Source organism: Branchiostoma floridae, chromosome 14, assembly GCF_000003815.2.
Source record: "Branchiostoma floridae strain S238N-H82 chromosome 14, Bfl_VNyyK, whole genome shotgun sequence".
In the NCBI taxonomy this organism is placed as follows: domain Eukaryota; kingdom Metazoa; phylum Chordata; class Leptocardii; order Amphioxiformes; family Branchiostomatidae; genus Branchiostoma; species Branchiostoma floridae.
Window position 1 is genome coordinate 15,889,060 of NC_049992.1, and position 15,461 is coordinate 15,904,520.

The 15,461-nt window shown below is 41.0% G+C and overlaps 1 protein-coding gene across 1 annotated transcript in view; it reads left to right on the top strand.

The window, feature by feature from the left end:
- The window catches only part of LOC118431063 (hemicentin-2-like), a 16,140-nt gene extending 1,061 nt beyond the window's left edge, over nucleotides 1-15,079 (top strand). Inside the window, exons 2-9 of the mRNA XM_035842142.1 lie at nucleotides 7,582-7,718; nucleotides 8,307-8,529; nucleotides 11,534-11,827; nucleotides 12,064-12,342; nucleotides 12,891-13,130; nucleotides 13,354-13,422; nucleotides 13,623-13,805; nucleotides 14,522-15,079. Coding sequence (XP_035698035.1) covers nucleotides 7,582-7,718; nucleotides 8,307-8,529; nucleotides 11,534-11,827; nucleotides 12,064-12,342; nucleotides 12,891-13,130; nucleotides 13,354-13,422; nucleotides 13,623-13,805; nucleotides 14,522-14,598 — 1,502 coding nt within the window. The 3' untranslated portion in view covers nucleotides 14,599-15,079. The remainder of the gene's footprint in view (nucleotides 1-7,581; nucleotides 7,719-8,306; nucleotides 8,530-11,533; nucleotides 11,828-12,063; nucleotides 12,343-12,890; nucleotides 13,131-13,353; nucleotides 13,423-13,622; nucleotides 13,806-14,521) is intronic.
- Nucleotides 15,080-15,461: the final 382 nt, after the last annotated feature.

A 15,461-nucleotide genomic window follows, 5' to 3' on the forward strand; every position in this document is an offset into this window, starting at 1 on the left:
GGTAGGGATTATCTGATCTCTCTTTTTTTCTTGTATTTTGTTGTAGGCTGGCCAAAACTCTAGTGTGACATGTTACAATAGAGTTAAACAACGTGAACTGAAATGCATGAGGACACAAAATGTCTTATAATCTAAAACTTGAATATTGTGCATAATAGATAAATTTATTTACCCTTCATTAGATAGGAAAAGCAGTGTTTTTACTTCAATACGAAGCAGGCTGAATAAAAATTCTAACTGGAAGCTATGTAACTCCACTGCCAACCCCAGAAAAACTAGGGTCGGCAGGTTTTTCTAGAGTAGGTAGGAAAACAGGAAACACAACATTTTTCCTATTCTTCATATACATCAGGGCTTGTATGCAAACCGTATGCTAGATCAAGTAGAGATTTCATAATTTTCTCAAGTACCCTAATATACTCTAATTTTTTTCAACCCTGAAACTCACTGATTGCTCCATATTCATCTCAAAAATTGATGATAAACGTAGCTTTCTGGACTAAACAAACAAAACAAAAGCTGTGATAATTGCGAAACAAAATTGCCGTTTGACCTTTCCAGATGACATATACAGACAGCCTGTGCGGAGATAGGGTTGAAGATAGGGACAACGTTACAAATGCCAAACTGTCTGTTGGACGGGGTTTAACAGTCTGTCTTTTCCTCCTGACATTTTCCACGCTAATGAAACAGGACAAGCGTACGTCGCTCTACAAATTCAAGTCTCAGGTGCAGGAGTCGGGCCTTTATTTTCTTTGTGTAAGGTTAATATGTCCTGGCCGACGGACCAACACAACACGCGACCTATGTCAGAACGGTGTACCATGATTTCGATCTCCAGCGGTGTTGCGATATAAAATATACATAAAGCAATAAGCCCACATTCTTTAGGGACACGTATACACATATAGACCAGCGGTGGGAGACAATAGATCATATTGCAGTTTTTATGGTGGTTCTGAACAATGCGTAGCTGTGCAAGTTTAATTTTCAGGATGACAAAGTTCACTTGGCGCAAAACTGTAATAGTCACAGCGGTAATATGAATTCTCAAATTTATTACACGTAAAGTTGTCATAAACGCCCAATGTTGAAAATGCGCCTCTATATCATTGTTTAAAAGTCATGAAATGTCTGTGGATCATTGTAATCTAAGAAGTTTTCTCTGAAACTGAATTTTTCCTTTCTACATCTTTTAAAATATGCCCATAGCCGATGTTCCAAAACAGAACGTCAAAGGTGGTATCTCGCTGCACTTGGGACACCAGTGCGGCACTGCGCATGCGGGGTTCGAAAGATTACTCAACGAATTTCAGAGATAAAGAACGAATTTTCTTGCGTTTTGTGTATTTTGTTGTCTTCTAAGTCATACTTCTACGTGTTGCGCAATATTTTAATTATAAAAAATCGACAAAAATAACACACCATTTCCGCAGTGAACAATCCCCGCAGTGCCGCACCGGTGCCCCAAGTGCAGTGAGATACCACCTGAAGTAGGAAATGTTCCATTGCTTCTCCAGAAGAACGTATACTTCAAGACACCACCACTCCAGGATTACCATAGTAGTAATCCCTAGATTACCCTAATCCCCGCTAAGCTCTAAATATTGACAATGTTGGAGTTCTCTCAATTAAATGCATGTCCGTCAGCTTGTCGAGCATATTGAGCGAAGTTCCTTTCACGAATTTAATTACATGCTGCTCAAGCGGCCGTGCGTGTACGCTGGTTCCTATTAATTCCTTCCACGGAGCCGGAACGCTGAGGATTTCACACTTTCACCTTTAATCTAACAGCCCGGAAACTCATCGGAAGAACTTTGGGGGAAAGAACTTTTCATTTCCTTTCGGGATGAGGGATGCTTACACGCAAAATGCACATTTACATTTTATGAGGCTTCCTTTCGCAGGACATAATGACTTTGGGGGAAAATATAGATCCAAATGTCTTTTGACTCAAAACTTTAGAACTTTATCCGCGCATTCAATTCCTACATCGTAAATGAAATTAGGAAAAAATAGCTCACAAGAAAAAATAATTTACACGTACACTATCAATAGTATCATGTCACCATCGTTTTTCTCTTTGATTTGAATAAAGGTCTGTTGTATGTTAAGGTCGGTCAGATAACTCTGGAAAATTTTGTCGTATTCACTAGTTTTCCATCTAGCATTGAAGATAGAAATGCTGCAAAGCCCCACTCTCCCATATCAACTGATCCTCCCCTAAGGTTGCAGTTAATTGGAATCATGCCGTGTTAAATTCGACCATCCTAAAGGCAGTGGAGGTTCTTTTGTTAGGAGTCCGCTCTGGGACTGAAAATGCAATTACGGCTCCCGCGATGTCTCCGGGCGCGCGCCTTAATTTGTGGAGAGTCATTAGCCGAAAAGTGCGGGCCAGAGCACCGAAACTTTTACACTGACTGGACACTCAAATTGTAAGCCGCTTATTGGTTCATTCAATCACTCACCCCGGCCATGTACTCACGTATTCCCCTCATGTAGTGACCGATGGATTCCTGGATATCGAACGATTTTGCTTCTCCAGAATAGAATTCTAGATGGCTATGAAAGTCATTCTCGATTTAGATGTTATGTAAGTAGGGTTTTAACGATTCTTTTTAACCACACAACGTTATAAGTTTTTAAGCAAGTCTCCAGTAACGCGTGTACCCGTATGTAAATGCCATCATAATTCAGACTTGATGTTTCTAGTCTGCCAAGTGGTAAAATGAATAAAGATTTCAAGAAGGACTCAACAGAAGTCTCTATTTCGTACTTCGCACAATTCGTAATAGAAAAAAAAAGCACTTTGGTCTATATAGGATCTATGTACGTATTCATGCATGTCCTAAGACCCTTCCCAAAGGTTGTTGTGTGGTTATGTGCATTGGAATACTTTCAACAAGATATGATATTCATAATAGAAAAAAAAGCACTTTCTTGGTCTATGTACGTGTTCATGCATGTACTAAGACCCTTCCCAAAGGTTGTTGTGTGGTTATGTGCATTGGAATACTTCCAACAAGATATAATATTCATAATAGAAAAAAAAGCACTTTCTTGGTCTATGTATGTAGTCATGCATGTACTAAGGCCCTTCCCAAAGGTTGTAGTGTAGCTATGTACATTGGAATCTTTCCGACAAGATATGATATTCATAATAGAAAAAAAGCACTTTCTTGGTCTATGTATGTATTCATGCATGTAGTAAGGCCCTTTCCAAAGGTTGTAGTGTGGTTATGTACATTGGAGTACTTCCAACAAGATATAATATTCATAATAGAAAAAAAGCACTTTCTTGGTCAATGTACGTATTCATGCATGTAGTAAGGCCCTTCCCAAAGGCTGTTGTGTGGTTATGTACATTGGGATACTTCCAACAAGATATGATATTCATAATAGAAAAAAAGCACTTTCTTGGTCTATGTACGTATTCATGCATGTTGTAAGGCCCTTCCCAAAGGTTGTAGTGTAGCAATGTACATTGGAATCTTTCCGACAAGACATGATATTAAGTGCTACACTGCAAGAGAAGATGATGAATCTACTAATAAAAACAGCTCCGACTGACTGACTTGGTGAGAAGATTGAAGTGATAAATCTCGCTAATGTACAGAGGACCTCTGGGAGCAGAGGCGTGGATCAAACTATCTTTATTACTTTACAAAAAAAAGCAAAAATAATTATCAAAATCGAAATGAAAAAGTATTATGTTCATCGTCTACATCACTCACAACGATAAAATCGTTAACGAAAATCGTTCGCAAAATCTGTTATAAGAATTGTTATGCAGAGCAAATATGCCAGAATGTTTCAGAATCTTCTTAAAATATTCGAGCTGGAAATGTCGCAATGCAAGGTGAGTAGATTAGTATTACAACAGATCGATACAGATTTCTTATGCTTAATTCAATATATAGACGTAAAGCAAGTCTTTCGGAAGTGTCTTCGACTGTCAAGAGACAACTATCCGTCTAATCATACTTGGGAGGATTCTTTTTTTTATTTCATTGCCGCGTTTTTTAAAATCAAACAGTCAAAATAGTAAGATTTTTCTAACATTGAAGAGTGATGCGTGCAAAAGGGCTCGTGGCGAACTGATCTCGTTTTGTGAAAAGTTCGATATTACTGGACGACCCTAAACAAATTACGCCCGGTCATAGGTTAATGATAATGGCCCGCCAGCCACCATAATGTCGTCCTAATATCTATTCAATTACACGGGCCCTCTTATACGGCTAATTTGAAGTTGCGAACTCTATGAATAAAACACCACATTGAGTAATGTAGCTTGAAAAAGGCCCATCTTGTCGTTTTTCACATGGATGGTTTAATTTGCAGAAGATTCATTAAAACATTGCGTTCTGAAGGAACATTTCTATAAATGAAATATACATGTATACTTACGCAGGAAATTGTGGAGCTTTAGAAAACGCCCCATAACAAAAAAGGCACTCTTTTTTTTACCATATCGTGTGCTAAATGCTACTTGAAAGAAAGTAAGTTTTGCTGGTATAGTCTTTATATGTAATGATAATCTGTTGCATATTGAGACATAAAAGTCTTAACTATAGTACGTACATATGAAAATTCTAAAACTCTTTTGTGTGTTAAGCTTTCAGACTCATGTTAAGGGCTTAAGATGGTATCTCACCGCACTTGGGGCACCTGTGCGGCACTGCGGGGTTCGAAAGATTACTCAACGAATATCAGAGATAAAGAACGATTTTCATTTACGTTTTGTGTATTTTGTGGTCTTCTAAGCCATACTTTTACGTATTACGCAATATCTGAATTTAAAAAAAAAATCGTCGAAAAAAAAACAAAACAGTGCCGCAGTGAACGAACCCCGCAGTGCCGCACCGGTGTAATGAGATACCACCGTTACCGTGTGTAGTTGGTGATTGATGAATAGGGCGTTTTGATATCTGAGAAATTGCGGACGAAACCGCAAATTAGACACTGCAGATAAAGTCCAGATGGGTCTGATGGATGTACTGTCAATAGAAAACCCACAGGGTGTCCTCAACCAGATTTAACAGGCACAACGTATCTATCAACGATCTAATTGTGTACTGAGGTAATGATGATGTGATTTTTCTTGGACATTTTGAATTTTCGGGCATTGAAAACACCTCACTGTTTTTTTTCTACTCATCGAAATCCATACAATCATCAATATTTATAAGATTTCGGATGTACCACATCTATGAACTCGTTTGAACTATTTGCTTGTGTGTTAACATATGTAGGATGCTTCGGGATATTCATAATTCATTATGATCAGTATCTGTGTCTTCAAGTGGAATCTCACTGCACTTGGGGCACCGGTGCGGCACTGTGGGGTTCGTTGACTGCGGCACTGTTGTGTTATTTTCGTCAATTTGTTTATGATTTAGATACTGCGTAATATGTAAAAGCATGACTTAGAGGACAACAAAATACACAAAACATAAGAAAATTCGTTCTTTATCTCTTGAATTCGTTGAGTAATCTTTCGACCCCGCAGCGCCGCACCGGTGCCCCAAGTACAGTAAGATGCCGCCTTTACACGCATCCAAAAAAAACCCGAAAACCTCACCATACCTCACACAGGTTTTGGCATGGGTGAATTTATGCATAAGAATTTCAAACCGCCTACATTTTCATTCCGGCACCGATCGAGATGGAAAATTGGAGCTGTTGGTTGGACCCTGTGGACCTTGTTATAAAGATGTGGACAGACGTAATCAGACTAGCGGTCTACGGAGTGCTAATCCGACTCTACATCATGCCAGCTTTGTGGTTCTCTGGGTGGTTTTATAACATGTTTCATTACGTTTTAGGGCTGGAACGGTACGCTTTGCAATCTGTCTCCTCTGGTATTGTGCATCGTACTCAGAGTGTTTTGAAGAACCCTGTCCTTACTTGACACCATGTTTCTAGCTCTTCTTATCTAAAGTGAATTTGAATGATGGTTGTGAAGTCCGTGTCAGATGCTTAGACGGAGTTTATTTCTTAACAAGATCATGCTTCTTTCATCATGGCCTTCTCTGCACTCTACGTACATGTACGATTGTTGTACTTTGAGATGAAACGTTTCAAATTTCTTTGACAACGTTAAAGGAGGCAATATCAAGTTAAAATGAACTCTTACCAAAAATAAGAAGTGACTTTGAGTTCACCTTGACTTTGCTAGTTGTCAATTTCGATCCTGTTATCTTAACATTCATTAACACAGTTAAAGTATCCAAGAAAATTAAAGCCGTCTGAAAGATCCGCCAAGTTGATAATCCTTTTGTACGACGTGCCCATTTGATTGTTGCCGACGCCACAGCGACGCCAAATTGGTCGTTAAACCCTTCAACATATCGCACTACAGAGGATATCTGAAATCACAGTATTACGGCAGCGCAATTTGCTTTCTTATCTGGTACCCGTAAATTCAACACCGGAGACACTTGCAATTGGTTAAGGGTGTTTTGTGTACATAGCGCGTGCGGAAAACGGATTCGCTTGCTGTTTTAAATCATGTGTCGTCCATGAATCATAGCAAAGGAGGGGTGTAAAGTATGCACGAGAACGTAATGTATGATTTATCGCAGTAATGAAAAGTTACCGAGAGGTGGAAATATTAATCTACGGCGTGTAAGCCTGTGGGGTTTTGTGATAAAGAAATGGAAGTAAGAGGTATTTCAGCTAGACGCGCCATTTAGAGCGGTATAGCCCCGAGCACCGTCGTTCATCACAATTCACAAACCCTTCATGTGTGGTAAGACTTATAACTGCAATACACAACACCCACACTTTGCAAAGATGTTATACTCGCCTCGGGGATTCATTGTTCGTCATAGATTTTTGCAGATCGTTATTCACCATGTAGAATAATCCTTTTTACACGACGTTATGTGATTTAAACAGTAACGTGGTGTATCTCCGGGGTGCTGAAACCCCGACTGCTTGAGTATAATGACAGGTCATTTCACGAATAGGTGTTAGTGTTCTCAAAGATGTAACTTTTACATGGCTTTATCACCATTCAGAATTACCACGGGATTTACATGAAGATTTTGTTGATCTCGGAGCTTTGTACACTAAGGCAGAAATACAAATGGGCATTGTGTGATACAACACTGAGCATTGTGTGATACAACACTAAGAAAAGAGAAAATTGCAAAACACGAACAAAGCTTTATGCATAGCAACACAAGATAGAGGCAACGTTAACATATCAAAGGCACTAGGCCGAAAAGCAGTTACTCAAGCAACAGGATATGATTTTGGAAACGGTCAGACGTTTCAGATCCACCATCCACTATCAAACGGTCAGACGTTTCAGATCCACCATCCACTATCATTCTATCACTGAAGTGATCTGGCAGAAACTGGTCTTTTATACCCTAAGTATAAATGCAAAAGAGCAGAAGACAATTTTGGGTATCTGAAACGTCTGACCATTTCCAAAATCATATCCAGTTGCTTTAGTAGCTGCTTTTTGGCGTATCGTATTACGTGGATGTCTAACCTTCATCGACGTATCAAAGGCATTGCATCAAAGTGCGTCATAAGATTTTGATTTAACGCTTAGTTTCCACTTTCCAGGTGCATTTGCCCAGTCATCAATAGGCCTGACGCTACCCGCCAGTGTGAACACTGTTCTAGGTGATCCAGTGACTCTGCCGGCCACTTACGACACGAGTAGCAAAATTGTCCTTGTCCATTGGAGCAAAGTAGACAAGGTTAGTGGCCATTTAAGAGGAGTTCACGTAAGGACAGCTTTCTCGTGTCTGTTTTACTAAACACGTTTAAATGAAAATGAGAATATCAGTCATGCAAGAGATGTTACAGATGCTAAAGTTAACAAAGACGGCTGTTGGGGTATACGTTCAAATACAACCCAGTCCCTACGACTGGATAAAAAACGGATATTTACTTCCGGACGTTTCGAGTGACATCCATCACTCTTCTTCAGCGTCACTAGAATGGACTGGCAGAACAATTCAATACAAGCACAGCTAACGAGAAAAATTGGTTGAACCACTAACTCCTAAGGATCGTATGCGAAAGTCACTAAAAAATTTAAATCATGTTTGCATAGTTCCCCATGGTGAGACAACACCATAGGAAAAGTTTTTGGAGACGGTGGTTGAGGCATAACGTTATGTTTAAAAATTTAACAGATTAGAGGGATGGGGTTGGAGGGGATGATAACAACGATCAAATTTTTGGAAGGAGTCAGAAAAATTGCAATCCACTTTTTTGTTCACTTCTAGTAAACGCACTATAAGACCACAGCTAGCTAAATGTTTCTGTCACACTCCCTTCAGACCGACCCGAATCTGAGGAGACAACCGGTGTTTTCCTACTACCCGACGTCGAAGTCCTCCAAGCTTAAGGCGTATGGAGACTACGAGGGCCGGACGGAGCTGGTCGGCTCGGCGTCGTTAAAGATCCAGTCGACCACCGATGAAGATGAGGGGACGTTCGCGCTTCAGATCGCTGCAGAGGGGGAGGGGACTCAGGAGGGGTTCGTGGACTTAAAGATACTAAGTACGAGTTTTATTACTGAATATCTTTTCCTTCCGCAGTCTTGTATTTTAAGTGGGATACATTAGGCCACACTGACTAATTTTATGGATGACATCGAAACCTAATGCACGAGGGCAAAAAAAAATTAGCAAAAAGAAGATGCTAAACCACACGACTAAACATGGATTCCATTCTTTTCCAGGCTTGGTTTGTCTTGTGTACCTTGAGTAAGCCTGTAAGATAATCGTCGTCATTTCAATACATTAAATGTTTTTATTGCCATTCTTATTTTAAGAGAGTACAGGGGACGGTGGCCCTATGCCCTTGTCATGTACCTCCTTATCCTGGAGAGTAGATCCTCTGGCCAGCATAAAACTGACCAGGGATGTCCTTTGGTCACATGTGGTTACAGTTTTTTTTAGGACAGGCGAAACGCAATGCGCGCGTGGATGTCATTAATAAAACTAAGTCAATGTGACCTTATTCAAATACAATTCAATCTCTACAACTGGATAAAAAACGGATATTTACTTCCGTACGTTTCGAGTGACATCCATCACTCTTCTTCAGTGTCACAATGTGGCCTTACTTCACACAAAACGCACATAATATCAGATGATTTATACAAAAATCAACCAAAATCTTAACATCAAATTGCGCTGTTCTGTTTTTTCTTGAACGGAGGCCAACGAACTTTCATATCATGCAAGAGCAAGAATATTGCATCAAAGACTGGACATCATACGAGCTCTTATGAAATCTGATTTGTATTGATGAAAATGCCACTGTCATTGCAAAGCGTAAGAAGGTCATATTATCGTCTTTAATATTTCATCGAGAGATATAGGTGTGGTTTTCTTGTCACCTATCTGAGATGTACGAAACGACACACTGGTGTGGAGTACTTCTAGGGCACAGAGTAACTCAAGCTGGTAATGTTTCAGTCTCTGGAGGAATGGATTGATTTAGATGATTTTGTTTTGACGGGCTATACCAAAAGTGCACTATTTGCTTGTGATAAGACTATCCCACGTACGTATACTGTCCGCCTCTTAGGCCATAGCAAGTAAATTTTATGGATGACATCAGGTGTCCATTAATTTTCGCCTGATTTCATCTTGATTTTTTTCCTCTTCGGGGATGGTCAGATAGAACAAAATGTTGTGTTGTAGCCTATTATTGTGGAGGTGACACCATGGAGGTAGCCATGACTTAAGTTGCAGAAGTGAAACTTGTTGGATAATTGTAAAAGTGCAACCAATATGGAAGACATACGTGTAGTTGCCAACATGGTAAGGGCTACCAGTAAGCTACACTGTTGTCACTTTTACTATTAGTTCACTTCTTGAATACAGGAATGAATGCCTAGTTAGCTGTGACTTCAAATCTTGTTACAACGTCTCTGGCGTTTGTTTTCGAAAACAGCCATCATGTTTTTACACATCTTGTTTTTTTTTCGCCATCTCATTATTTTTGCATTCTGCATAGGGTGTCATCCATAAAATCTACTTGCTATGGCCTTATTGGTATCAACCGAATCTTCAACTGGAATCCCAACGCCATCTGCACAGACCCATCGTATGAGGATATAAACCCAATACATAACAAATACTCAATGTGCCCTGGGTCGATGAGATTACACTGACACATCCAAACGTGAAAAGATCATTTGTCTTCATTTGATCGGCTCCCTTTCCGCCCATCTTTACCGCTACTGGGGTACATCAAGAGGGACATTAAGGCAATGCAATGTGAAGTGGCTAATATATCTCTACTTGTGCGCCTGGTCTACACAACGTGAGCTCGTAGCGTAAAGGTATACAACCTTACTGCACTTGGGGCACCAGTGCGGCACTGCGGGGTTCGAATGATTACTCAACGAATTTCAGAGATTAAGAAGGAATTTTCTTACGTTTTGTGTATTTTGTTGTCTTCCAAGTCATACTTTTACGTGTTACGCAATATCTAGATTATAAAAAAAAAATCGGCGAAAATAACACAATATTCAGTGCCGCAGGCAACAAACCCCGCAGTGCCACACCGGTGCCCCAGGTGACGTGAGATACCACACTTAGTGTTTCAGGGTGCTGATAGAGTTTCTTTCAATGCCCAGTCAAAACTATTTCTCAGACATATTCCAGAAATCCTAGTTCGTAATGGCGTGCGGGTGGTACTGACAGGATGTACGTACGTTCACATGTTCTGTTGATTATGATGGATGGCTCTCTGTGAAATCATATCCATGAAGTGATTCATTTAAGACCCGTCGCCTTGCCAATAATTCATCACGGATCTTGTCACGTCAGAGCTTGTTCTCAGGTGAGCGAAGATGTCTTCAACAGAACGTACGTACGAGACAGCGTCATCAATTTCACCCACGTCTTTCTTAAGATTTAATGGGTTCGGAGGAAGGATCCACGACCTCTGGACCTCATGTATACGGTGTCTGACCTCCTTCGGTATGATAAAGTGCCTGCCAGGAAAAAATACATTTTTTAACCAAAAAAATTCCATCGAAATCCTTTGAAGTAGAAATATTCCGTCACCATGCATCTGAAAATATACAAATTCAAAATCTTAAAACGTTCTTGATAGTGTGAGAATGCGAGGTATTAAAGAAGAAATCTGTTGAAGGAAGTGGGAGGGATTGCTTCCAGACCAGAATACTCACAAATTAAGTTTATGATACAACTCTGAGGATGTCTTGGTCTATGCCTTGTTGCCATCTAACCCTTCGGGAGGGAGGGGGGTGTCTCGATTCAACCTGGCCTTCTAAATCTGCCATTATTTACAAAAATACAACACTAGAAAAGGAAATGATGAAGGAAAGGGTGGAAAGTGTGTAAGAATTGCCAAAGACCTATCCATTCAATATCACATTAGTAAGACGAACTCCAAGTTCAGGACACTATGGATCCTTTAAAGGTCATGTATTCCATCACCATTTAGCCACATAGACTCGTTCTAAGCCAGTGTATTTGTTTTCATCATGCACTTTTACTGATAGTATGCATCGCTTTCCCAGGGTCGCCATCAGTGACAGTGGGACCGTCCAACCCATACGTCATTTCCGTTGGGAGAGCGGTGTCTTTATCTTGCTTTGTGAGAAATGCTAAACCAAACATCACGGCTCTTCGTTGGACCAAAGACGGAGCTGAGATAGACAGCGCCAGATTCGAAACCAAGTATTCTGGCGGGAATCTGCAGTCGCCGAATCTGGTGATACGTCACATAACCCGGTCTGACGCGGGTGTGTACACCTGTACTGCTGATCACGTGGTCCGTCCCGGAAGTGCGTCTTTGACCTTGAATGTGCACTGTAAGTATTCTTGAGACATATATTCTTTCTACCTCCGTAATAACGTTGTTATTATTATCAGTTGGCGTGTTTGTTGCTTCTCTTGGAGTGATTCCATAGTGAGGCAGAAGTGGTGTAATGGGATACTGGAGAATTGGAAGCGTGGTTGAGCTCGTTTATTTTGCCTTTTTTAGTTCTCTTCGTGGTAGAATGTTACAGTAAAATATGTCTAACAAATTTCTCTTTGTTCTCATCAGATCCTGCCAGAATCGTCAGCATGTCTGAATCCCAACAAGTAGCAGTTGCTGATCACGTGACCCTTCAGTGCATCGCAGAGGGAAACCCGCCACCAAACATCACGTGGGCACGGAACGGCCGGCGCCTGCGCAGTGTGACGCGATCTGTGTCACGTGACGTACGGGAATGCTCTATGGTGTTTGAAAATGTTGGCGTCAACGCCACAGGCACGTACGTGTGTACGGCAGACAACAACGTGGATAAGAGTGACGTCAAGTCCGTAATGTTGACAGTGGATGGTGAGTGACACTGACATTCCGATTTAAGACCAACAGAAAAAAAGTTTATACAAATGTACATGTAAGGTAATACATGTACAGGTGCCTGAGTCTGTACGTAACAAATAAAAGCTTTGACACTTTTGAAATTTAAGCATATTATGGCTATCATACCAGGAGACTAAAACGTCTTCTTACCTTTACAAATCACAAGCCATGCAAAAGGATTTGTATGGAAATAGTCTCATGCATTTTGGCCTCAGAAAGCTTACTGTTTTAAAGCAAATTCGTATATGAAGGAGATCTACAGTATCAGTTCCATACGTCTGTATTATGGTAATTATGTTACAACTTTAATCTCAGGTGCATGAACGTTAAGCACGTTGAGGCCATCATAGTATGAGACTTAGACTTCTTTTTACAGTTACAAATCTCAAGTTATGCAAAAGGATTTGTACGGGAATGGTATCATGCCTTTTGGCCACAGTAAGCGACCTCGTATATGAAGAAAGTCTATAGCATCCGTTCCATATGTTTGATAGATGACTCCCATTTTATACACTGCACAGATTCTTCCCCAGACGTTGGAAGTACGGTTGCTATTTTAGTTGGCGCCATCGCCGGTGGACTTTGGCTGCTCGTCTGCATGGGCCTGACGTTCTACTTCCTCAGACGGCGCCGCCAAAGGGCCGAGAAGAAGAGATTCTCCTTCTACTGTAAGATGGGGAGAACCAGTCACGGGCCTCTCGGAGACACGGTGCAACAGGATATGTTGGATATCGGGCGGCATCCAGACCTGCAGTTACCAGGTATGTCACTAGAGGTCGCTAGTGACTTGTCACATTGCATCTTGCTTGAGGCCTGCCTCAATCTGTTGACGTTTGTGAGCCTTGGCAATAAACCTATAACAAGAGTCTGCAGAGGTTATCGCTGCTTTTCAGCCAGATAATATTGCCATGATATATAAAAATTCTATAGCTATATACTGAATTTCACAACCTTATTCACATCGTCTCTATGTCCATGCTTTAGAGAAGAGTACTATGCCGTCGGCTCCCATGTCTGGTATTGAAACTCTCAGACGTTCCAAGAAGCTCAGAGGTACGTCCTGTTTATGTTTCTATACAGTCTGTGTTATATCAGTGATAAAATGGTGGAGGGAAAACGCTTCCGTTTGTAATGTACAAACTAGAAAATGTTTGTAGTGTACTTCCAACAGTCACTGATAGGTGGCGCTGCTAGTCATTCACGTAACTCTCTATTGGTGCATCGTCAACTTTACCAAACATTGTGTTTAACAGAGCGCCGCTATGCCAGAGCCATCTATCCATATTCAACCCAAGAGGACAACGAGTTAAACCTGGAGATTCATGACGTCATCGAGGTTCTGGAGGGGGAAGATGGCGGCTGGTGCCTGGGTTACCTGAGCGGCAGGATAGGCCTGTTCCCCTCCAACTATGTCCGCTTCATAACGGCAAAAGAAGGTAAGATGCATGCAGTATGTTTATAACAGGAATCCCAGTATATGATTCGTTTGCAATGATGTTGTTCAAAAAATAACAAGAATTTCTTGTCTTGTTCAGTTTTGATGCATAACATGATGTCACGTGCTAAACATGATTCCACCTCGAATATTTCATCTTGTGGAACCTTCTGGACAAAAACCGCCAGTAATAAGCTAATTTCCTGTCGCTTGTTGGAAATCTCTTACAAACATGTACAGCCTACATCCGTAAAAAGTTTCATCAAGTTGGTAATAGTAAAGTTCTTTTAGACACAACCAGGAAGTAACTCACATCCAACGTTTCGATGTCTGTCATACACCATCATCAGGCAGGGTAGAATGACTTGATATATAATCTACAGAAACAATTGCGTAATAGACGGGGAGGGCCAGAGACATCGATAGAGAAGAAAACAGACGGACTCGCTATATAAAGGAAGCAGTTTGGATCAGGGAGTCAGCTCTGGTCATGGATAGAGATGAGGAGGGATACAAACTGAGTTTCGTTCGGGACGGCATTCTCGCTGCTGCAGCGCCACCTACATAGGTTATAAGCAGCAGCGAGAAGAAGTTCTAGCCATTCTAACCCCGATGGTGTATCTGACAGACATCGAAACGGTGGATATGAGTACTTCCCTGGTTGTGCCTCAAAGAACTTTACTTTATGTACAGTCTACAATTTACCGTTTTTTTCAGCGGCTGCGGCAAAGCACGTCCGAGACAAACTGGAGACAATGGACTCAACCAACCTTCCTACCAAGGGGAGCATCTGAGTTAGCTGGCTCATCATATATACAGTAATCCAAAATGGCTATCTCAACAACTTTTCCTGTGCAAGGAAAACTACTATAATAGATCACCAAGCAAGAAGCGGTTTGAAAGTTGAAGACGTTTATTTCCAGGTTCTTGTAAACATGTAAACAGATACATTAAAAATGTAATGTTAATCGCGACGTCTTAGTATTGTAAATACATTGAGTAGTGAAATATTACTGATCTGGGAATAGCGTCGTCGATCGTCCTTGTGTAGTCCCGTGAGTTAATGCTGTTCCTTGTGCAACCGCAAGGAGCGTTTCTGTACAGTAATGTCGGGAGATTTTCCCAGATTCTCTGTACAAATGGCAAAGCCAACAATATTCAGACTCATACAATGCAGTGTGCATTGCCATTGTATTGTGCAGTGCCAGAGCACTATGAATTCCCTGGAATTTCATGGTCAATGTAAAATAAAGAATTCTGTGTGTTTGAAGCATCCAGACGCCTTTTGTCTTCTATACTCAATTCTTTTGGGATGTGTAACATACAGAGCCGCACGCCTATCTGAGTATCTCTCTACTGTCTAATCAGCAATTCATCTTCTGTCTTTGACATTATAACCTTTCATTCTTTTGTTACCGTCGTAAAAACTAATCAATCACCCACGTTTAGGCTATACTCGCTCATTAGACTACAGGCGTCATTGTTCTCTTCAAGCCTAGATCGCAATCCCGCTGTACATCAGGGGTGGCTACAGGGGCAGTGGGGAGGGGGGCACCGGCAGGTTACAAAAACTAATATCCTACTTGTACTAAATCCGTAAAACAGGGCAATGAAAGCGCGAAACATCCAGAGTAAGATAGTGACTTCTACGTGTGGG